This window comes from Cyprinus carpio, chromosome B3, assembly GCF_018340385.1.
Source record: "Cyprinus carpio isolate SPL01 chromosome B3, ASM1834038v1, whole genome shotgun sequence".
Taxonomy (NCBI): Eukaryota; Metazoa; Chordata; class Actinopteri; order Cypriniformes; family Cyprinidae; genus Cyprinus; species Cyprinus carpio.
Genome location: NC_056599.1, coordinates 31,807,953 through 31,832,732, shown reverse-complemented (window position 1 = coordinate 31,832,732; position 24,780 = coordinate 31,807,953). Strand labels below are relative to the sequence as shown.

Sequence of the window (24,780 nt, the reverse complement as noted above, 5' to 3'; positions counted from 1 at the left end):
ACTCCCATTCAAATTCGAATGGTTCAAGTTCAACCATCATATCTAGGTCCACCGCTTCACAAACATACATTGCCCCACAGCTTCGCATGAACACGAGTCCATTTGCTTCATCGGAACTATTTATTTAATACAAACACCCACAATAAAAACTTGACCAACACATCAAATAGAAAAGCGAAGGGCCTTTAACCAGCTCATTGAGAGACTATGGAGAGCTCATTAATATTTTTACTGGCAGTTACTTTCTTCAGTCCTGGTCAAACAGGTGAGTAAACAAGTTTACGTTATCTTTAGATATCTTTAATGATAATTAATTATTTTTAAGCATCATTTAATTAGTATGTGAATGTATTTTAACTCATAGAGATCGTTTTCAGTGTCCAACACGTGTTAAGTGACGCTCAGATGACAATCACTTACGCTCAATTTATTTCCAAGTTTATTTATGAGTGATATTGTAATTTAAGAAAAATAAATAAATAAATAAATAAATACACACATACATATGAAAAAAAAAAAAAAAAAACTCTCTATCTCTCTCTCTCTCTCTCTCTCTTATATATATATATATATATATATATATAAATATACATAAATACATAATTACACACACACACACACATACACACATACACACATACATATACACGGTATATAGCTAGATAATGTATGTTTATGTATATTCTGCATTAATACATGATTACACAATACAATAGGTATTTCCCTTTATGCATTAGTGACTTTAACTTAATTCCTTCCTGCTTCTTGGCTCCTACAAAATATATACTGATTATTTTATTCTGCATATGTGTTTATGATGATGCTAAATGTTGTATTTCAAAGCTTTCATTGCTTTCTGCAGAACTCATTTGCATCGTTTGCTTCTGTTTTGCTCAACATGAATGAATTCTCCAACCTCACTAAGCAGGACAAATCATAGTATTGCCTTACAGTAACCACATGTGTTTATACTGACCATGTGTCTGCTATAGGGGCCTCATTCCATAGAACTTTCGCACACATGCCTTTCCCAGAAGTTCTAAATCATTTGCAGTGTATGATGTCACAGGGACAGTAGTAGCGTATAGATCCAAGGCATTAGGAACTGGCTTCCCACGCAAACTGATTTTCTTCTTGCTGGATCGGTACCAGTGTAGATGAAAGTTATTGCATATGTTAGAAAAAAATCAGTAAAGCACAATAAAAATATACTGAGAACTGAGTCTTTATTAGTGGAGGTGGTGTAGTAATTTGGGGTTGTAACTGTAGATAAATAGGCTTCTTATCTCTAGATTTTGCTTAGAAATAATTAGTTTATGGAGCTGTTTGGACTGTGTAGAGTAAAACAAAGCTGATAGTTCAGTTTAAAAGTAACCCTAGTTTGACTTTAGGTTCAGTAAAGTGAAATGATTTTACTATATGGTGAATCTCTCAAAAATATGTACAAGGTCAAGTTTGCCCCACCATTTTTTAATTACAGTAACTGCTGTTAGTGATAACACCAATTAAAAATGCAAATGTGAAAGTCTTTAAATTAGACTTTGCATCATGCAAAATTGAATTTCTAACTTAAATTTTTGTTTGTTTGTTTAATTTTGGGGTTTAATGTAACCTGTTCCTGACAGGATTTGATAGGTAGACCCATATATTGGATTGACTCTTATGATCAGACCAATCGTTTTTATATAAAGATTTACACATGAGAGAAAGGTGCAAGATACTGTATACTGTAGAAAGATATGCTTCTGTTTTCTCGATTGTATCTACACGTGCAAATTATGTCATGCAGACTCTAGTGAAGCAAGAGCAATACACCACAAATATTCCATTAAATGGGAGAAGATAACCTTCTTGTAGCCCAGAAGGTTTTTTATCAGTTACGATGCATTTTAGTTTCTTAGGCAATCTATGTTATAACAGATAAACTTTTCATAACATCCTTGGCTTGGCTGCCACGTGTCTTTGTCTACCCTTAGCTGTCTTGATAGTAGGCTGTTGAGATAATAAGACACACTAGAGACATCCAAGAAAAAAAGCAAACAGCCACGTTGCATTCTGTGGCCAAAATCTGCATCTTCAACTGCATCTGTAAACAATGAACAATGCATGGTGCTTTGAAGTAGATCTGGATGATACAGGATTTTTATTTTTTTCCAGAACGTTTGACCAATTCAGGATAACGATTTAGATTTGATTAACTACAACATGATTCAAGTTCTCTTTACTGAAAACTCGCAAAACTATCTGATTAACCCTTTGATGCACAAATATTCATCACAAATCCTTATTTTTATTTTTTCCTACTTTTTGAATAAAAATCGTTTTTGTGTCACTACCCTTCTAATGCACAACATGGGTCTAAAATGACCCGTATTTATTTACTTTGTTATTTCAGTTATGGATGAGTGTTGCTTTGCTGAATCTCTGAAATAAATGTTTTTCTATCATTTATTATTCCGCATAGTCTTTAATTGCGTTGTTTTTGACTTCCACATTATTTTGGTTTTTATTCCTTCCTTACTTTATAAACAAACACAGTTTTTGTATTTCTCTATCAGTTTTACACACACGTGTCTAAAATGACCCATGTTCATTTCCTATGTTATTTCAATCATGCCTGAGTGATTCTTTGCTGAATCTTTGAAAGAAATGCATTTTATCGTTACGTTATTATATACAAGTATATATCATTGCTGTCAGGTGGAAACATCGTATTGCCACATTTCATCATTTTTTATTTTTTTTTCATAAATCAATACAATTGGTCACCTTTTATGTCTGTCAGTGTTTCTGAAAAGTAATAGTTTTGGAAAATCAAGGATTCTGTCTGACAGTGACAATATATAAGCAGTATATACATGATCAGCTGTTTGCTGTGCACTCTTTATCTAGAGTGTTAGTATGAATGATCCCAGACATTCTAGATTAATGGCTGAAATATTTGTAGAGATGCTGCATGATGAGGAAGATCAGGCCATTCTTAGTCCTGATTCAGAGTCTGAAATATCAGATGTTAATGACCTAGAGTAGACTATGTGCCACAGGGTCAATCTGGAGTTGTGGGTGTAAAGCCAGCTCTCCTAGATGAAGAAGACTCTGTGATGACACTTGTCTGATGAGTCCTCTAAGAGGAAACTCAGACCCAGTCCAACAGACTGAGTAAACATGGCTTGCACCTACTCATGTAAGCAAAGAACATGGAGGTGGCCCATGGTGCTGTGGTACAATGTGCTGGAAGTTCCAACCCTCAGTCCCTACACCAGGGGCGGTAGAGTTCAGCTCCAACCCTAATCAAACACACCTGAACAAGCTAATCAGTGTCTAAGAGTTACTAGAAAGCTAGAGGCAGGTGAGTTTTTAACACTGATTACATTTAGGGGGAGTTGTGGCCTAATGGTTAGAGACACCCACTCCCAACCAAACAACACCCAGATCAAATGGGTGGTGTAACCAATGCATAACCGCTATTCATCAAGGAGATGGTCAAAGAGCTTGTCATGACCCATGTGAAGAGGTGTTTGGAGGGCACACCCCACCTTCAAAACCATATTTACAGAGGCAATGGGAAGATGTGGGATAAAAAAACAAAACACAGACACCACCCGGCCACAGGTATACATCAGGCAGGATGGTCAATTGAAAAGGATGTGGTGCAGGATCTAGTGTTTCCAATGCAACAGGCCTGTGTGCAAGGAGCACAAACAGTAGTTGTCATTTGTGAGGCATGTAAGCACTGAAATGGCAATCTGAGATGGTGCTGTACCTGGGTGATTTTATTTTGTTAGTTTTATTTTCATCTATTCGATCACATTCACTACAGTTGAGCTACAGACAGTTCAATTTCAATTTTATGAGTGATATTTGTATGTTGTGTGTGACAAAGTGGCAAATAAACATTTAAATATGTTGGTCTAAATAACTGCTAAAATAATTATTTTAACAAAATGTCTTTATTCTTTTGTGTTATCATGCATGGGTAATTTTTGACCCATGTGTGTACACTTTATGTAGCAACAAAAAAAACAAAAAAAACTTGCGGAAAAGATGCTTGAAATATGAAGGTAAATATATATTATATATATATAATATAATATATATAAATATATATATAAACTTGTCTTAAATGTATCATATTTGTTCAGAAGTCATTTAAAATAAGAAGAGTGCTAAATATTTCTTAGCCAAGATGTAGACTTTGAGTTTCAGAGGTCAACTCAAAAACTCAAGGAAATTCAAATATACCTAGTAGACTATAACATGTCACTATCATACAAAAATTAAATATCAAACATACATCAGGTGTGCTGTCATCAATCATTTTTTCCTTTTTTAATGTTTGCTAATATTTGTATTTAAAACTTTTATTCATTGGTTCTTAAAAAAAAAGACATGGCAAAACATTAAATTTGAATAAATCGATGAAACCAGAAAAAAACGGCCAGCCATACTTTGAAAAGATGTATGATGTCAACCTAAGGTCATAAACGGTTTTATATCAATGGAAGGTTTATCTTTAAATACTGATAAGACCTGTCTAAATGATACATTTGTGTAATCATTAATCATTTTATTTCCATATTTCCATTATAAGATAGAATGATCCAACTCTGAATCCTGACTGGATGAGCCAAGTTGGAATATGTTGTAAAATGGTGGCTATAAAGTAAATATTTTTCTATATTAATTTGTGAAGTTGCCACATTGCTTGGCAACAGCCTATGTTAAGGCTAATGAACTTTGAGATGATTCATTTTAAACATTAAAAATATTTATCTAATAATGTAAGTTATAGTCTATTAATTTATGAATTGTTTGTTTAATATATCTGTCTTATTATTTTTATTTTTTTACATAAGTAATAAGCCACTTAATGTTATGCTAAGTGATTTCACTACTTTGTTGGCAAAAAAAAAAAAAAATTACATAAAAGTTCAAAATTTAATGATCTTGAAATAATTTCCCAAATTTCACATTAATGAATTTAAATCAGTGATTGAATTCTTTTGCGACCTCCACGTTTGTTTTCAGAAAAAGGTGACAGAGATCCACTGAGCTGTGGGCTAATGCAATCAAAAGGCCATTATCAATACATCATTATTTCCCTGACAACTATGAATACTAACTAATGAACATCACATGACTCTTCCACTTCTACTTGAGAAACACTGGGTGGTTTCAGAGAATGTTATTAGATATCAATTTAAAAGTTTACTACTTTCACTAAAAGTCTGCCATTGTTGCATCCAGCCAGTTTCAAGAGCATGTTTCTTTCTGTTTGTGTATGACTTGTCATCATTTTAAAAATGGTGGTGGAGCTGTCTTTAAGTTTTGTTGATGTGTTTCTCAGAGCAAGCCTCCTCCTTAATTAAATTCTAAAAGACCTACCCTTACTGCCATTTTAGATTACAAAGCATCACTTATGTCTCCATCTGACAGGTGTTTTGACTTGTGAACCACGGCAGTATCAGTGTGGCAATGGAAAGTGTATCACATCGAGATGGGTGTGTGATGAAACTGATGACTGTGGTGACGGCACTGATGAACTTCCTGCTGCCTGCTGTAAGTATCCCTCCATCTAAGATAAGTCAGTTGTCCCGAAGAGACGGGAGAGAGATGTTGGTGTGACATTAATGATGCTAGGTGCAATGATTTAAATGTGGTTAACTGTGTTTATCCAATTGCAATTATACACTCCTACTGGAAGCTGAGAGAAATGTATTCAAAACTCTTTTAAACTACATTTTGCTTAATTTTCTTTTTTTTTTTTTGTGGTCACGTGTACAAAATATTATTTCCCTAAATGACGTGGCAGTGAGTAAAATTCTGTCTGATACCAATAAGCTGATTAATTATTTTTGATGCCATGTCTGGCATTTAAAATTCTGTACTGTTTTGTTTAAAATAAATAAAATTGGAACACAATTTATAAAAATACATATACGAAACAAGTGAATTTTGGCATCACAACATCATTTTGAACGTTTTAAAAAGTGGATATTCGTTTTGAGATTACAATGTTGAGTTTGTGTTATGTTTAGTTGTGTTAATTTTTTTACTTTTTAAAAAAAATCAGTGATCACTAGGTTATTTCAGTGGAAAAAAGGTAATATAAATGTAAAAATAAGCAGACCAAGATTATGCACAATTAAATATCCAATATCAACTGGCATCAAAAAAATAAATAAATCACTGACATTTGCTGCTAACACATCATTATATCTTACATCCCTAGCTATGCAACACTCATATTTTCTACAGAAAATGCAAAAATCTAATTTTTCCCTCTTTTCAGTGGCCAAGACCTGCAGACCCAGTGAATTCAGCTGTGGTGGGCGACTAAACCAGTGTGTGCCAAAGAGCTGGAAGTGTGATGGCAAAGCGGACTGTGAAAACAGCGCGGATGAAGAAGGCTGTGGTTAGTGACATCTTGAAGTTATGTGTATCTTCATGGTGCTGCCGGTGTGCACGTGTGTTTAAAATCTCCATCACCACTTGCAGATCCTCGCCGGTGTCTGGATGGCGAGTTCCGCTGTGGCAGCGGCCAGTGTGTGAGTACCGCATTTGTGTGTGATGAAGAGAGCGACTGTGATGACGGCAGTGATGAAGTCTCCTGTCCACCCACCACGTGTAGCTCCAACTCCTTCAGGTGCAACAATGCACAGTGTGTGCCTCGACTGTGGGTCTGTGATGGAGATGCAGACTGCGCTGATGGCTCAGACGAATTGCCTCAGAAATGCAGTACAGGGACGCCTAAACCTACCAAAAACCCCTGCTCCTCTATGGAATTCCATTGCAGCAGTGGGGAATGCATACACAGTAGCTGGAAATGCGATGGGGGAGAAGATTGTTTGGATCACTCCGATGAGAAAAACTGCTGTAAGAAATAAGACTTGTTGATGCTACTGACATACAAAGTTCTGTCATGAAACTCTAGATGGTGCAGTCCGACAGGTCAGACTCAATCTGACATCATGAGATCATTTATCACATGGTGCAGCTGATTGGTTCTTTTTGTATCAGCAGCCAATGAGCTGCTGCTCAACATTCAAATATATGACTAGTGCTTGCTGTAGCAGTTGCAGCGTGCTTCAGAAACCCTCCACCTTCCCCAGCTCCACCTGTCTAGATCTGCTGTGGGGTGATTCAGCCAAGACCAATGTGAGAAATATCATGACAGATACAAATAACCTTTGCCCTCCGAGAGTTGTCATGACAGAAATCCAGATAATCTTTACACGGTACACACAAGGATGCCAGGAAGACTCAGTCTTCTTAGAATAGCACTACCACAACTAAAATGATGATAAAGGCAACTTCACATTTTTTATAGAAGAATAAAATGTACACATTAATATATATATATATATATATATATATATACATATATATATATAGTATTTTTTCACATTTCTGCTTTTAATACATAAAAAAATACAAACCCCTATAGTTTTTTTTTTTCACATTTCTGCTTTTAGGACATTAAAAATGCCTTACCCCTTTAGAGTGCCATTAGAAATGCATTACTGTAAATGCATTTTTTGTTTCCAGTGATCATTTTTTTTTTGTCCACACTGAATGCAAAAGCGAAAAATGCAATGTTTAATGTACAGTTAGTGGGAGCAGGATGGTGGACCAATGAGATTTCACAGGGGTGGTGCCACACAGCAGAAATAGAACCTAATGTATCGATAAATTGGATGCTCGTCGCTTTCATGGCAGACTACTGTTATCGCTTTTCACTTTGTTACAATGTAACCTTAAAAGCACCAGTAGCCATTTTATCCTCAAGACATAATTAACTATTTTTGCTTTCCAGCCTTGCCCACATGCCGACCGGATGAGTTCCAATGTGGTGACAGATCTTGCATCCATGGCAGCCGGCAATGCAACCACGTATATGACTGCAAAGATTTGAGTGATGAGCTGGGCTGTGTTAATGGTGAACCATACAAATTATGCTCTTTACACAAAACTGATATGCTTCAGGTGTTATTCTGATGTGTTTAACTTACATTTCTCCTTTTTGATTTTCAGCAACCCATTGTGAGCCACCACACAGGTTTAAGTGCCGCAGTGGTGAATGCATCAGCATGGAAAACGTTTGCAACAAGCAACGGGACTGTAGAGATTGGTCCGATGAGCCATTACGAGAATGTGGTAAGTAAAAACATCTTTCAAGGAGTTGCATTGCTTAAAATTACGTAAAAAACCAACCTGTGCTACAATATGTGATTTTCAAATTCACAGATTCTAACGAGTGTCTTTACAACAACGGGGGTTGCTCTCATATCTGTAATGACCTAAAGATTGGTTACGAGTGCCTCTGTCCCACTGGCTTCTGGTTGGTGGACAAGCGACGTTGTGAAGGTAAGAAATTGAAATTAGTTCCCATACTGAATCATCTGGAAATCTGGTCATAGTACGTTTCACAGACCTTGGTGCAGATCCAGTTCAAAGAATGATTTAATTTGTACTTTAAACTTATTTGCTTTTTCTGAGCTGGAAATAAGGATAGAGTTTGTTCAGTAAGTCCATCCTGTTGCTGCCTGTCTTGATTCAGTGGTGTTACAGACACCGTTCTGAAGCAACAGAATGACTATTTTACTTCAAGCCCACATATTTGTTTGATTTCTTCAGACATTGATGAGTGCGCCAACCCAGACACCTGCAGCCAAATCTGCGTCAACCTGATGGGTAGTTACAAGTGTGAGTGCGAGGATGGCTACCAGATGGACCCAGCCAGCAAGGCTTGCAAAGCTATCGGTACAGCTTTTAAACGTCCAAATAGTCATTTCCCAATTCCCATACTTGCATACTGATAAACTCATACTTACAAACATGGTTCTGTAGGAACCATCGCCTACCTATTTTTCACCAATCGCCATGAGGTCAGGAAGATGACTCTGGATCGCAGCGAGTATACACGTGTTATTCCCCGCCTGAAGAATGTTGTGGCACTGGATATGAATGTTGCTTCCAGGGAGATCTACTGGTCGGATTTATCCCTCAAAAAGATATACAGGTAAATCTTTGGACTCGTGGTCAATCTTGAGTCTCAATTGCTTCTTACCCAACCGCGCTCCCTGATGTCATATTTTGTCTTTTTTTCCCAGAGCACCAATGGATACAGCAGATAATTCCTCCCAACACAGTGTTGTGATTGGCAGTGACTTAGATGCACCTGAAGGTATCGCTGTCGACTGGATCCATGGGAACATCTACTGGACAGACAGCATTAAAGGTGCCATCTCTGTGGCAACAGCGGACGGAAGCAGACGCAAGACTCTTTTCAAAGAAAACCTGGCCAAGCCACGTGCTATTGTTGTCGACCCTATTAAGAAGTATGTCAAGTCCCAGATGATCTAAAATGTAGGGACAAACTATGTGGGCAAGTGGTTTACTATGTTAAATCTTCTCTGATATGTTGTAGCTTCATGTTCTGGACTGATTGGGGCACACCAGCTAAGATCGAGAGAGGTGGTCTTAATGGAGGGGACCGCTATGCTCTAGTTACAGATAACATTGTCTGGCCCAATGGAATAACCCTTGGTATGAACATGTCCACTTACATAACTGTCCATAAAGTGTAACTTTGGTCTGACCCACTTTCTTGTCTTGTCCCACGCATAGACCTTTTGAACCAGCGTCTGTACTGGGTCGACTCCAAACTACACACTCTCTCCAGCATCAGCATGCAGGGAGATGGTCGGCGTACTCTGATCTTTGACCAGGGCAAACTTGCCCATCCTCTGGGTCTCACTGTTTTTGAGGTAACACTTTTATGCTCCTTTCAAACTTGTTATTGGAAGACCTTGCTTAGGAGGTTACCTGAATGCTCACTCAAGAATTCTCCATCGTCATTTTTAGGAGAAAGTGTTTTGGACAGATGTGAGCAATAACGCAATTCTAAGTGCAAATCGTGTGACTGGAAGAGACATCACGAATGTGGCCGAACATCTTTCGTCCCCAGAGGACATTGTCTTGTACCACAACCTCAAGCAACCGACTGGTATGTCGGCCGTTATATAGTCATACATTTGACGGTACCTTCCCAGTCACCATTCAGTGAATTGATTTTCCATTCAAAATACGAAATAGTCTTAAGCGTAGTTCTGAACTTATTCTGAATATCTTTCCAGGAATCAACTGGTGCAGGGTCAACAACGGGGGCTGTGAATTCTTGTGCCTGGCTGCCCCTCAAATCAATAGACTCTCACCCAAATACACTTGTGCCTGCCCAGACAACATGATGTTGGCCAGAGACATGCGAAAATGTGTTCAAGGCAAGTCAGATTTGGTGCTTGTTGTCAAGACATGGATGTAAACTTATTGTAATTTCTGCTGATTTCTACATCTAACATTTGTGATTTTATTTTGAGCAGCTGTAGTCACACCAGAACCTTCTGTCAAGCCCGAAATAGTTACAACTAGTCATCCTAAAGTACCTTCAAAGACAACACCAAATCCCACTCCTGCGATCTCTAAACGACCCACTCAGCCTGCTCCAATCAAGCCATCCCAAACCACAACTAAACTTCCTTTATCCACCCAGACCGGTATGTCTTGCTTTATCCACCCAGACATTACCATCAGTTCTTCTCCTTCTCTTGGCAAATTAGACAAACCCAAGCCCCAACCCAAATCTCAAGACCCTAGAGCAGGGGTGTCCAATCCTGATCCTGGAAGGCCATTGTCCTGCAGAGCTTAACTCCAACTTCAATTAAACTTACCTGAACCAGCTAATTAAAGGGTTAGTTCACCTAAAAATCTATCATTAATTACTCACCCTCATATTGTTCCAAACCTGTAACGCCTTCATTCATCTTCTGAACAAAAATTCAAATATTAAGAAATCCAAGAGCTTTCTGACTCTCCATAGACAGCAATGCAACTGACACGTTCAACACCCAGAAAGGTAGTAAGGACATCGTTAAAAGTCCATGTGACATCAGTGGTTCAACTGTGGTAATGTTTTTGTAACCGTAAGCTACGAGAATACTTTTTGTGCGCAAAGAATACAAAAATAATGACTTTATTCAATAAAGTCATTATTTTTCTTTTCTTTGTGCACAAAAAGTATTCTTGTAGCTTCATAAAATTACAGCTGAACCACTGATGTCACATGGATTATTTTAACAATGTCCTTACTACCTTTCTGGGCCTTAAATGTGTCAGTTGTGTTGCTGTCTATGCAGGGTCAGAAAGCTCTCGGATTTCATCAATAAGTTTCTTAATTTGTGTTCAGAAGATGAACGAAGTTCTTGCAGGTTTGAAACAACATGAGGGTGAGTAATTAATGACAGAATTTTCATTTTGGGGTGAACTAACCCTTTAAGGTTTTACAAAGCATACTGAAAATTTCCAGGCAGGCGTTCAAGGTCATTCAAGGTCATATTATAGTTTTATTGAAATTTGTGATCTGTTTTACAAGTTATTGTGATTTTCTCTTTAGATGACCACTACAGTAATGTCAAAGCTGTGTCTCAATCATTGTCTTCCACACTGTTGGCCTTGTACATTTTGCTTCCTTTTGGTAAGTGCTTCAATATAAAATATTTGAAATAAATGCAATATAAAAATTTGTAGTGTTCTGAAAGCCTGTGAGTTTTAATGCAATATGTAGGTGCACACAACTTAAAGTCGCAATGTAACAGATGTAGTGAAAGATCTTTTCTTTTGTATGTCTCATCTTTTTAAAGCAATCCTGTGTTTGGTTGTGGGTGGTGCTGTGCTGTTCTGGAGAAAGTGGCGTCAGAAAAATACCAACAGCATACACTTTGACAACCCAGTTTATCAAAAGACCACAGAGGACCAGGTGCATCTATGCAGAAACAGTAGTTCTGATGGCTATTTTTACCCGCAGGTACAATATACTTTATAAAAAAATAATATCTGTCTACACAATATTCATGTTAGTCGTATTAGCTAATGTCCTAAAGCATTGTTAACTTTATTGGTTTACTAATAAGTCTACTTAGACTACTGTCTGGTATATTACTGTGTCTAATAATGATGGTCTTATTTTACTTTCACAGAGACAGGTTGTGAGTATTGATGATGAAATATGATGATGACATTGAAGTCCATGCCAAAACTGATGTTTCAAAATAAGAGCCATATTTGATGTCTTTCTTACTTGGAGGTCAGTTCTGCAGTAAAACAACATTTGAGGAACAGTGGAGATACAAACTGCCTTTTCACACAAGACATCTGATGCAAAAAAACGATCCAGAGCAGACGCAAGGAAAAAAAACAAAAAAAAACAAAGAAACCTCAGACAACAACAACCTCAGCTATCAAGGCTGCTTAGCATTTCACATTATCAATTATGCAAAAAATATAGATCTATTTTATTAGCACTTAAAATAAAAAAAAATTAAGGGTTTATTCTTATGAGATGTCTATAAGTTATTGTAAATATTGTATGTATTTTTTTTTTTTTGAAGGGATAAAAAAACACTGCATGCTATTTTTCCAAAACATTACTGTAATTTAATTCATAACTAAGATGCAGTACATATACATTTAGGCAAAAATGGGCCATTTACTGTCATGAGCTGTGCAAAGTTGGTTTTTCTAACGTTTTATGCCATTGTTTACAACATTTGCAGTTATCAAGTTCATATTTTTGTGCCAAAATGGTCAACGTTACTTCTGAAACTGGAAGTTCATGATAAAAAGACTTCGTCCAACAGCAGCTCGATATCTAGCTGCTTTGTGTATATATAATCCTGATGTTGAATTTACTTTTCTTTCGCTATTTTAAAGCATACTTATTATATGAGCCAATGATTCCAGTGATTTTTCTATGATTTTTTTTTATCCCAAACACGTGTTTTATTACAAACATGTTGTAATCAAGGTGATGTGTCAATTGTTTTACATTCTGAATGTGTAAATAATGTATGTAAATATGTTTATTATTGCATATACATTGCATTTTTATTTTTAAGTATGCAGTATTGTATATAAAGAAATGTTTTATTTATTTTTACGAATCTAGATCTTTGGGTGATAATTGGCTTCCTTTGCTGTGTACTATGTCAGCTGTTTATTTGTAAAGAATTTATTTCTGTACATTCTGATTGATTAATTAATCTAGTGATGCATTTTCGGAAAATCCAATCATGATTGCTCTTGGCCTGTGTGTAAACCTAACTTGAAATAAACAATTTGAAGATTTCACTTGACTGCAGTTGTGTTTGTCATGTAAATGTGTCATGATAAACAGTTTTTCAGGGCTGTGCTTAAATATTAATCCAATATTCCAGTATAGTTTAGAATTGCAAAGGATGAAACTGTTCATAGCTTCAGTAAAGTGAAGTTAGAATAAAAAAACACTGGCCCTTTGAGGATCAGTTTCAGCAGATGAGGAGATCAAGGGTCTATTTGTTCTCCCAGAGATCTGCTGAATGTATCCCTTCATCTGGAGCACATGAGGCCCAGGCTAACAATCACTTCTGCAAAATACAGCATCACAAAGGCAGCTGTAAATGTGAACCTAAAGGTCTTATTTTACACGTGACTGCTTATAAATAAGACCATTTTCTTCTGGATGTATATTATTTTAGGTAGGTGTATAATGACCCATAAAACCACAAAGGAACAATAGTAAAGCCATGACTTCTGGAATTCTAGGAAAAGAAGTGATTTCCAGGAAAGTGAATTCTAGGAAAAGCTCAGCTTTCAAGCACACTTGCCCCACGGGGAAAAGTGCTCCACGGATTAGTTGGGGCCGGTGGGTGGGTGGACCTCTATGACCTGTACATGTTTTTGACTAAGGCGACTGGGCAAACAGCTGCACCTCCAACATGTTTCGTTATCTCTGACGTTTCTGGAGTGTTGTGTGGGGCGACCAGAAAACCAGGCGTGGAATGACGTGGGCGGGATTTCATGTGAGTGTATGGCATTGGCAGCTTTATTTTAGAGGCATATTTCAAAGTGTGCATTTTGTCAGTTTGGTGGTTATGTTAAATAAAACGTTCATCTGTGTTAATCTTTCGAATTATCTAATCTATCTACTGTATTTACATCTAAAATATATATTTATATATCACAATGGCTGCATTTATTTGACCAAAAATATGGTAAAAAACTAATATTGTGAAATATTATTGCAATTAACAATAACAGTTTTCTATCTGAATATATTTAAAAAAGTTATATTTAAAAAATAGTCTTTAGTGTCACAATATCCTTCAGAAATCATTCTAATATGCTGATTTGCAACTCAAGAATTATTATTATTATCAAAAATCAAAAACAGTTGCGCTGCTTAATATTTTTGAGGAATCCATTTTTTTGTTAAATGGAAAGAAACAGCATTTATATTTTATGAAATTATTATTGTTATTATTGTTATTTTATCTATTTAATCTTTCCTTAATAAAAAAAAAATCATTCCTAAATAAATACTTACCCAAAACAAACCTTACTTAATTTATTTACTTACTTTAGTGTATGTCCCATCAAAACCGTTGTTTTGTACTGCTTTTGCCCTTTATATTTTATGGCCATCAAATTCAACTGTTTTAGGATCTTTGTCGTGCATTTTTTATTGCTAAACAACAGTTGTACATCACAGTGTGTCCAGAACAGCCCGTAATCGTTTTCTTTCTCGTAATCTCCCAGAAATCCCATGTTCTGACATCACTAATGATTAGCCTTAGATACCTGGACACTCTGTCACTGCACAATGTTTGTGTGGTGTGTTTGCTTTGTGACTTTGCTTTGCCAAGAAAAAAAAAAAAAAAAAAAATCCTCATATGGAATATTGCTTAATATATCCATAATCTTACTTTTTTTTTATCAAAGTCCAAATTTTTGCAGACAGTTCAACAAAAGTGTGCAACATATTCAGTGGACATAGTGATGACTGTTGGATTTGGTGGTAAAATACACTTCTATCATCATTCTATCATTCACACAGCTGATCACTGAGTGTAGAAGACAAAGAAGTACAATTATATATATATATATTATCTATATGTATTATATTATATATATATATATATATACGTCCAAGTATATATATCAACATACATATATATATGTACTATATATACTTATGAAAATGTATCTTCTCAAAATGTAACATCCAGCTCAGTCCTGATCTGTAATACTACTAAAACATTGTGAAAAGGAATACTTCTATGTTTACAACTTTTTCCTTCCTGTTAGTCTTAACTGCAAATTTAAAGAAAGGAGGTCAGAGCCTAACCAACACTGAACTTCCTGTTAGTCTTAACTGCAAATTTAAAGAAAGGAGGTCAGAGCCTAACCAACACTGAACTGTGACGGAAAACATCAGAGCAGTGGATAACAGCTAAAATGTTTTTTTCATGTACCTTGGCCTCCTGCCATGCCTATATGTAGGAAATAGATGAATTAAATAGAATTTCTCACCTTACTCTGTAGTCAGCAGCTACAGAACAGATGATTAAAAAATATCATGATCAATATTAATATTACTACAAGACAATTATAGATGATTAATTAACATTATATATATAATTGATTGCTTATAAATTCATATTATAATATTATTTCATTAACAAGCTGATCACTGAGTGTAGAAACAAAGAAGTCACATTATTATTATTATTAATTTTTACACAATTATTAATTATTTCGATATAGTAATTATATTATTTTAATTATATATTACTATTACACTATAACTAATGCATTTTTATTATTATTTATTAATTATTTTTACATTATTATTATTATTAATTTTAACGAAAGGAGGTCGAGCTCAAAACCATTCAGAGCATTTTTTTTTTTCATGTACCTCATGATATTCTTGCCCTCTAGTGGTGCAGTTAGACTGAACCCCGCTTTTCCACGACGAGGATGTCACTTGGACGAATTAAAATTAAAGACGCACATTATTTAAGTGATCTAAAAATCTAAACGAAGAAAGAACTGAAACAACATCATAAACTGTATAAAATGACCTGTTTTAATTTCTACGAAGAAAGAAAATTTTTAGTTGAAATGACGTAGAAGGGTCATAGGTCACGTGCCCGTGTCGCGCAGCAAAGCCCCACGTCCGACGTGAGAGTTTGAATTATTGAGATATTAATCTGATTCAAAATCGCAAGGTACTGTGCAGCTGTGAACGATCATGTCGAACCTCAAGATTAATACGAAGTTTGCAGAAAAATATGAGAAATACCGTCAGAAAGAAGAACTGCAGAGGCGTAAGTTAAGACACGCTAGAAACACAAGCACGAGCTGTTTACCACACACTCAGATATTAATAATCTGCATTTTCATACGCTAACATCTATACTTTATTTGCTGAATATGTTAAATGATCCCTATATCGATCTTAAACATCAAACGTGCTACGATTTCTCTTTGTATGTGTTGTCGAGACTGTTTATAACAATAATAAGAGTAACGTTAATGTTGCATACCTTAATAAAGATAATATAAGTAACGTTAAACCATTTGTTTTAACTTTACAAGTACAAAACTTCACCATTGTAACCCAAATGGTCATATTTACTAACAGTAAAGCTGTGTTGAGTTCCTAATATTCCCAAGTGTTGATAAATTAGAAAGTACATATTTTGAAAGCTTGTTTTATATATCTATTTATATATTATTTTACAGTAACAATGCAGGTAGTACTTTCACTGACAGTGTTTTTTGAGGCATGAAACAAAACACATCCCGCAAATTTGACATTCTGACTGCTACATATTTCTATTTGTGTCGCGCAGGCAGCCATACCTTTAATTTTCGCGCGAAAATTCTAAATCTGAGTGTTTATGTCACATGTTCCAGTGAAGGATCGCTATGGAGACCGAGATGATGAAGATTCCCCAGACTCCTCCAGCTCTGACTCAGATGAGAGTGAAGTGGTAAAATAGTCTCTCTCTTTCTTGTTTGAAAACATTTCTGCCAACTCTGTATCCGGATTATCACGTTCAGTACTCTAATGAATTAATTTTTAGGAGCTGGACCCAAAGCTGGACAGAGATTTTTACAGAACGCTGTCACTGCTGAAGAAGAAAGATCCGAAGATCTATCAGAAGGATGCCAGATTCTACACAGAAGAGAGTATGAATGATTCTGCTCCCGTTACAGACCTGTACTGTATGAGGAGACTGTACTGCTTTCATGTGAATTGTCTCTGTGAATGAACAGCATCTGCATCAGGCAGCGATGATCAACCGTCCACTTCAAAAAAGTCTGAGAAACCCATGTTCCTGAAGGACTATGAGAGGAAAGTCATCCTGGAGAGAGGAGGGTAAGAAATCATCCGTTTATAAAGGATAAAACCTGTGGCCACAATCAATGAAACAATAACGGTTTCAAAGCTGAAATAGGGGAAGCATAATGAAAATTGATTTATCATATATATTTAGATTATTTATATTCTCTCTATAGTGCTCAGATTGTTTGTGTAATAAAATTGAATATAATCAATTTTAGAAAATATGATGATGATGAGGAGGAAGAGGATGACAGTGCTGATGAAGAAGTCTCCAGAAAGATGCAGAAGGTAATTATACTTAAGATGTCAAATTTTTCACCATGGTCTTAAAATAAACAATAAATATATGTACATTATTCCAACTTAAAAAGACCTTAATATTATTTTTAGTGCTGTCAAACGATTACTCGCATCCAAAATAAAAGTTTTTATTTACATGATATCTGTGTGTACTCTGTATATTTATTATGTGTATATAAAACACACACATACACAGTGTATATTTTGAAAATATTTACATGTATATATTTATATTCATATAATTTACATGATATATAAATATATTTAATATATAAACGTAACATTTTTCTAAAATATATACATGTGGATGTGTATTATATATATGTGTATTATTATCATTATGGATGTGTATTATATATAGCATATATGTGTGAGTACACACACATATATGCTATGTAAACAAAAACCTTTATTTTGGATGCAGTTAATCATCAAACAAAAACAAATAATACAAAAAATTAAAAAAAAAATACAAAACATTCCATTAGAAATGGACTTTGATGTTTCTCCGCACATCAAAGTGGCTTCTTCAGTGTCTGAAACATATCACTAGATAATACATTTGGGTATAATATGGGGATAATATGTTTATTACAGAGAGCTGCGTCTCCCACCTACATCCAAGAACAGAAGGAACTACAGGAAAGGTAGGAGACTGTGTTTGCACCATTATCTCGTGTTACTGATTGTATAGCTGTCTGTGCATCATTTACCCGTGTTGATCTTAAAGGGATAGTTCAGTCAGAATGAAAATTCTGTCATCATTTACTCTGTCGTTCTAAATCTGTATGGCTTCTTTCCCGTCTGGAAACGGAGGAAAGAAACACATGAGAGTGAGTAAATAATGACAGTTGTTTAATACTGGGTGAGCTATTCCTTTATGGATAGTATTATGCAATGTTTTGCTCGAGTCTATATTTTCATTCGGCAGTTTTCGAAAGTTTGTGCAAGACAGCGATGATGAGGACAGTGACGTTGACAGACAGCTGCTGAGACGGAGAACCAAAACACAAGAGGAGAAGGTTTAAAAATTATGTTAATGAAGGATATTGGCAAATTGTGTAGATTAAAACAGTGTCCGATCATAAACCTTCTCTTTGTGCTTGTCTGTTCCTGCTTTCTAAAGGACAGCGAGGAAGCCGACTATGTGGAATGGCTGAAGGGTCAGGCGGAGCTGGAGGGGGAGGAGGAAGTTAAGGACATGGTCAGTGTTTTGCTTCGGTTTTGAGATATTTAATGGATAACTAAAGGCCTTACTCACTCTTGCTCTTTTCTGATTTAGAAATACCTGCGCGACTACTGGAACAACCCCGAGCTGGACGAGAGAGAGTCTTTCCTGCGAGATTACATGCTCAACAAGGGCTATCTGGAGGAGGATGAAGATAGGTGGGTTTTGTTTACAGTATTACAGGAAGTGATGAACATGCATGAACATAAATAGCCATTTGAATGTGTATCGTTACTCTAGTCCTTCAGAAATCATTCTAATATGCTGATTAGCTGCAATCTGAAATCTTACCGTCCCCAAACTTTTGTATCTCTGTGTCTGTCGATGCTTTTAGGATCCCCACCTATAATGAGCTGATGCAGGATGATGTGGATGACTCGGAGGAAGAAGGAGAATCATTCCTGCATAAACAGGAAGACTTTGAGAGGCATTACAACTTCCGCTTTGAGGAGCCTGATGCTGGAAAGGTATAAGGTCATAAACAAGTTTATTATATGGCGGCCTGAGCGTCTAAGTGATCTAATTATCATTATTACCCATCAAACCGCTGTTCCTCCACAGATCAAAACATATCCTCGCAAAATCGCCACATCTGTCCGAAGCAAAGATGACAGAAGGAAGAGGAAGAGGGAGGAGGTGAAAGAGAGGAAGAAAAAGGTAAACTAAGCATACTACTTTTCAGGATTCTTTGATAAATAGAAAGTTGAAAAGAGCAGCATTAATATGAAATAGAAATCTTTTGTAACAATTTAAAAGTCTTTACTGTTATTTTTGATCAATTTAATGTGACCTTGCTGAATAAAGGTATTTATTTCTTTAAAAAAATAATTACTGATCCCAAATGTTTGAACAGAAGTGTTATCAATTAGTCAACAACTACGTAAAATCATTCAATAATTATTCAATAGCTACTCTGCGCCAAACCTCATTTGTTTTCACACTTAATGTGACCAAACAGCATCATTTTTGGGTGAACTAAGGAACCGTCAAGAAGCTTGAGAACCAGAATTGTTTAATTCCTTACAATTAAACAACAATTCCTAACGTGTCCTGTAGGAGAAGGAGCAGAAGCAGCAGCAGCTGAAGGAGCTGAAGAACCTGAAGCGAGCAGAAATCATGGACAAACTGAAGAAACTGCAGGAGCTGACAGGAAATGAGAAGCTGGCCTTCAATGATGTCGACCTGGAGGGAGACTTTGACCCCCAGCAACACGACCAACTCATGCAGGTGGGTGTGAAATGAGAGATATCCCACCAGTGACTGTAGGTCTGGAGTTAAACCTCAGAATAGGAGCTATGAACAGTCACAGCATATGATGAAATAATTGCTGTTTGATGCTGACATTGAGCTGCACATGCTTTCATGTATCTAATATGCACCTTTCTTCATTCTCGTTTACAGAAGTTCTTTGGGGATGAATACTATGGAGAGAACGAGGAAGAGAAACCACAGTTTGATGATGACGATGATTTAGCAGGTAGCACTGTGTCTAATGGATGGATGTCCACATACACTTTTTTTTTTTAAACATTTCATAACTTTCATTCAGCTTTGGCATCCCAGGAATACATTACATGTTCAAATATATTCAAATAGAAAACAGTTCAATATTACTGTTTTTACTGTAAAACAACAAATAAATGAAGTCTAAGTGAGCGTAAGGACGTCTTTCAAAAACATTTAAAACTCCTACCAATCCCAAAGTTTTGTGATATAAATATGTTTTGTTAGAAAACTGGAACTGGGACACATGGGTTGGTAATGAGGAAAATGAGGACGAGTATGGAGATGAGGAAGATTATACTGCGGAGGAAGACTATGCGCCCGGCTGTGAAGATCCTGACTTTATAGTAAGACCGTTTCTCATTCTTAAAGGGTTAGTTCACCCAAAAATGAAAATTCTGTCATTAATTACTCACCCTTCATGTCGTTCTAAACCCGTAAGACCTTTGTTCATCTTCAGAACACGAATTAAGATATTTTTGATGAAATCCGAGAGCTTTCTGACCCTGCATAGACACCAAGTATATTACCACGATCAACGTCCAGAAACGTAGCAAGGACATCGGTAAAATAGTCCATGTGACATCAGTGATTCAGTCATAATTTTACAAAGCTACGAGAATACATATGTACACGTATACGTTGTTTATGCTTGGATCTGAACGTAAACAACGTATCTGTGTACATATGTTGTTTGCGGTTGTGATACTCTCCAAAATGGCACAATAGGGTGACGTGGAGGAGATGAATTGTTGAATAAATTCATTATTTTTGTTTTCTTTGCCCACAAAAAGTATTCTTGTAGCTTCATAAAAATACGGTTGAACCCCTGATGTCACATGGATTTTTACCAATTTTTTACAGATCTCCTCGCTACATTTCTGAGCCTTGATCGTGTAAGGATCCTTGCTGTCTATGGAGGGTCAGAGAGCTCTCAGAGTTCATCAAAAATATATTAATTTGTGTTCTGAAGATGAATGAAGGTCTTACGGGTTTGGAACGACATGAGGGTGAGTAATTAAAGGGATACTCCACCCAAATATGAAAATTTTGTCATTAATCACTTACCCCCATGACGTTCCAAACCCGTAATAGCTTCGTTCGTATATAACCCAGATTGCACGTCTGATGGCAGATGGAGTATTCTGACGACGACTTTCATACCTTTTATGGACCTTGACACTGTTATTTATTTGGCAGTCTGTGGGACAGTCTAAAGCGTCCCGGTTTTCATCCAAAATATCTTAAATTGTGTTCCGAAGATGAACGGAGCTTTTACAGGTTTGGAACGACATGGGGGTAAGTGATTAATGACAACATTTTTATTTTGGGGTGGAGTATCCCTTTAATTACAGATTTTTAATTTTTGGATGAATATCCAGATAGTGCTGCAATACAGATGCAGCACAGAACTACTGTGTTCACTGTAAATGGTGTCTGCTCTTAGTCACACCTGAAATCTCTTGGGTAGATGGATGCTGACTATGACCCAAGTCAACAGCCCATTTCTAAAAAGAAGAGAAAGAAAGAGAAACAGGAGAAGAAAAAGAAGACCAAAGAGGACGCCCCTCTAATGGGAAAGAAGAGGAAGAAGTCCCACTTTGCAGAGATCATCACCAAAAACAAGCCAGTCTTTGATCCAAGTGAGTACTGGATGTATATTAATGTTTTTAGACAGGACGCTCCCTCTATTTGTCATTGGTCAGTCAAGAAGAAAACCCCGCCCACATTTACCCTTCAGTACTCATGTATAATCCTAAAACCTTATTTGCCCATTCTGATCATGTTTCCAGAGGAGAAAACCTTTGAGCAGTATCTGGACGAGTACTATAAACTGGATTACGAGGACGTGATTGATGACTTACCATGCAGATTTCGCTATAGAGAAGTTGTACCGAATGACTTCGGTCTGACCACTGATGAGGTGAGGGGCTACGAGCAACAGTGCTGTGTCTGCATGATGACTAAACTCTTGAGTTCTGTGCTGATGAGCGATTGTGTCTGACCTGGTATTGCTGTTCCTCCGGGAGTAACTCTGACCAGGGTCTGAGGACAGTAATCTTCTCTCTGAGCAGATCTGCACTGGAAACCACCGGTGTACATGAGCATTTGTGTCACATTTAGATCATAGAGGATTAGAAAGCTGTGTTTAGTTTGTTTGAGCTTCACGTTCACTGTCATTTTAAGTAAATCTTTCAGTGGTGATGCTGGAGGTTTATGTGGATTTTATAGGGATGCCAAGTATATGAGGACCATATCTGCCAATATTGTTTTACGCACATCAGTCAGTTCACATTGCCAAAAGCTATTGACTTTTATTGTATTTAGTGTTTTATTACTCTATATGTTTAGTGATAATTACATTTATATATTTATATATAAAATAATAATGTTTGCATTATTATGTTATTTATATTTATACGCTACCATTTAAAATGTTGGGGTTAATACATTTTTTTTCTTCTGCAGGGAGACATTAAATTGATTGAAAGTGACAGTCAGGACATTTAAAATGTTACAAAAGATTTATGTTTCTAATAAACGCTATTCTTTTGAACTTTCAAGTCAACAAATAATTCTATTAAAATATTTTCACAGAAATATTAAGCAGCACAACACTGATCATAGAGAAATCTTTCTTGAGCATCAAATCCTCATTTAGCATGAAGAATCTTGTGACACTGAAGACTGGAGTTATGATGCTGAAAATGATTTAAACAGGAGTTATTAGTTGATTTTTTTTATTCTGTCCATTATCAGTATCGGCCATAAACATAAAAATAATTATTAGTTGTATAAGCCACAATTGGTGCATTCCTAGATTTTTGAACGATTTAACATAAATAATCTATCATATATTATTTTCTTTGATTTATTTCTTAGTTTTTTATAATAAAAAAAAAAAAAAAATAATTTATTATTTCCATGTTATTCTCACCTGAACTTCTTTCCATAGATCCTGAAAGCAGATGAAAGTGAGTTGAACCGCTGGTGCTCGCTGAGGAAGACCTGCATGTACAGGTACCATACAGCAGTTTTTGTGACGGATATCTGTTAGCCGGGAACTATAGAGAAGTGTTAGAATATATAATATTGATAATGTTTAATGATATTATCTGGGAAAATTGTTTTAGCTAAATAAGCGCATTTTTTTCCCCCACTGGCCTTGAATGCATTTTTGATGAGGCTTGCTTAATTTTTCCTTGTTTAGGTCAGAGAGGGAGGAGCTATGTGACGTGAAGAACTTCCAGATCAAAGCACGGAATAACAAGAAGAAAGAGCAAGTATTTGTGTCCTTGTATAATGAGTGAGTGTTCCTTTCAACATCATCTTCATGACACAAGCTTTAAAAATAAACCTCATACAGATGAGACCGAGCTTTTTCAAGAACCATGCTCTCCTCCCCATCACATGAGTGCTTGTGATTTAGTGTGATTGTGCTTCTTTACACAGGAACGAAGGCGAGGAGGAGCTGAAGGAGCCCAAGGGGAAGGTGGGTAAGAAGAGAAGGGATCGTCTGAAGAGGTCTGAGGTCAATATGGAGAAGAGAGATCTGACAGAAGATGCGTCTGAAAGCACTGTAGTAGATGGCTTAGTCCAAACAGACCCCCAGGAGCTGGAAGAAGTCACTGTACAGGACGAAGGGGAGGATGACGAGGAGTTCCTGGTTCCTAAGAAGAAGATGAAGCGGGAGGAGACTTCTGTAACGCCGAAAGAGGAGCTGGCCGAGGAAAGGACTGGAAAACCTCATTGGCTTAAAAAGAAAACGAAGCGCCGAGGTGGACGCCTTCTCTCCAGGTCCATGACGGTGAAGATGGCTGGAAGAGAGTTCAGCAGACAGAGACTGCAAGCCTACGGGCTCAATCCAAAGAGACTCCACTTCAGAGAGCTGTACAGACAGAAGAGGAAAGAGCGGGAGAAAAGGGAAAAGCAGCAGAAAAAGAGCAAACAGTGATGCTTGAAGTGAACCGTTTTGAGTGTGTGTCTGGCGTAGTGAACATCGCTCCACGAGGGACCAGGAACTGTGAAATAATAGCGTTCTCATTTTCTGTTACATAGCTTGAATCTCGGAAGCGTCTGGTTCGCCATTGTCTCAAGAATATGAATTTTATCTGTGCTTAAAAAATAAAAAGAGGAGTTGTAGCAGAGATAAAGACACTTCTTTCGCGTTCCTTTTCGTATTATGTGTTGACCACTCTGCTCTAGGAAATGGAAAACATTACATTTTGGTTTGTCAGACTTAGTTACTGGCTTCGATGGAGATACCCCAGATTCACTTTTATAATATAAGTCGCAAGCATAGAATCAGTGCCACCTACAAAACTCCTGATTCATAGAGAAAACATGTTCAGCATAAATTCCAAGTATTATAATTAAACTCAACTCTTCTCTTCTTTTAAAGTAAAGTTAAAAAATCCTGGGTCGCGGGTTGCGGGTTTTTTTTGGTCTTATTTTATAAAATATGGTTGCTTGTTAGGCAGTGGTGGAAAAGTACTAAAAATTTGTACTTAAGTACAAG

General features: G+C 36.5%; 2 protein-coding genes and 1 non-coding gene across 3 annotated transcripts; all 3 read left to right on the top strand.

The window, feature by feature from the left end:
- Positions 1-13,190, top strand: LOC109063875 (low-density lipoprotein receptor-like). Its single transcript, XM_042720801.1, has 18 exons — positions 1-265; positions 5,437-5,559; positions 6,293-6,415; positions 6,499-6,876; positions 7,817-7,939; positions 8,035-8,157; positions 8,248-8,367; positions 8,638-8,763; positions 8,851-9,022; positions 9,114-9,341; positions 9,431-9,549; positions 9,631-9,770; positions 9,868-10,009; positions 10,140-10,283; positions 10,383-10,556; positions 11,453-11,533; positions 11,700-11,863; positions 12,036-13,190. Exons 1-18 carry the CDS (start codon positions 208-210, stop codon positions 12,066-12,068), a joined length of 2,571 nt encoding a protein of 856 aa, XP_042576735.1. The 5' UTR covers positions 1-207; the 3' UTR covers positions 12,069-13,190.
- Positions 13,191-15,993: 2,803 nt separating this feature from the next.
- On the top strand, positions 15,994-24,621 carry LOC109063881 (protein KRI1 homolog). Its single transcript, XM_042720802.1, has 19 exons — positions 15,994-16,205; positions 16,798-16,874; positions 16,968-17,073; positions 17,161-17,263; positions 17,449-17,518; positions 18,128-18,177; positions 18,462-18,552; positions 18,657-18,734; positions 18,813-18,916; positions 19,093-19,225; positions 19,320-19,415; positions 19,815-19,985; positions 20,160-20,235; positions 20,490-20,608; positions 21,733-21,904; positions 22,055-22,185; positions 23,218-23,282; positions 23,473-23,568; positions 23,715-24,621. The coding sequence occupies exons 1-19, from the start codon at positions 16,130-16,132 to the stop codon at positions 24,214-24,216; spliced, it is 2,316 nt and encodes a 771-aa protein (XP_042576736.1). The 5' UTR covers positions 15,994-16,129; the 3' UTR covers positions 24,217-24,621.
- On the top strand, positions 22,241-22,336 carry LOC122136937. Its single transcript, XR_006154423.1, has one exon. It is a non-coding gene; the product is annotated as a Z30 small nucleolar RNA (small nucleolar RNA).
- Positions 24,622-24,780: the final 159 nt, after the last annotated feature.

Bases quoted from the DNA above. Each gene is read 5' to 3' on its own strand.
- LOC109063875 (XM_042720801.1), top strand. From the start codon at position 208: ATGGAGAGCTCATTAATATTTTTACTGGCAGTTACTTTCTTCAGTCCT. The intron at 7,940-8,034 runs GTGAACCATACA...TTTGATTTTCAG, and splicing joins TGAGCTGGGCTGTGTTAATG to CAACCCATTGTGAGCCACCA. The intron at 11,864-12,035 runs GTACAATATACT...TTACTTTCACAG, and splicing joins ATGGCTATTTTTACCCGCAG to AGACAGGTTGTGAGTATTGA.
- LOC109063881 (XM_042720802.1), top strand. From the start codon at position 16,130: ATGTCGAACCTCAAGATTAATACGAAGTTTGCAGAAAAATATGAGAAA. The intron at 18,553-18,656 runs GTTTAAAAATTA...TGCTTTCTAAAG, and splicing joins CCAAAACACAAGAGGAGAAG to GACAGCGAGGAAGCCGACTA. The intron at 22,186-23,217 runs GTGAGGGGCTAC...TTCTTTCCATAG, and splicing joins TCGGTCTGACCACTGATGAG to ATCCTGAAAGCAGATGAAAG.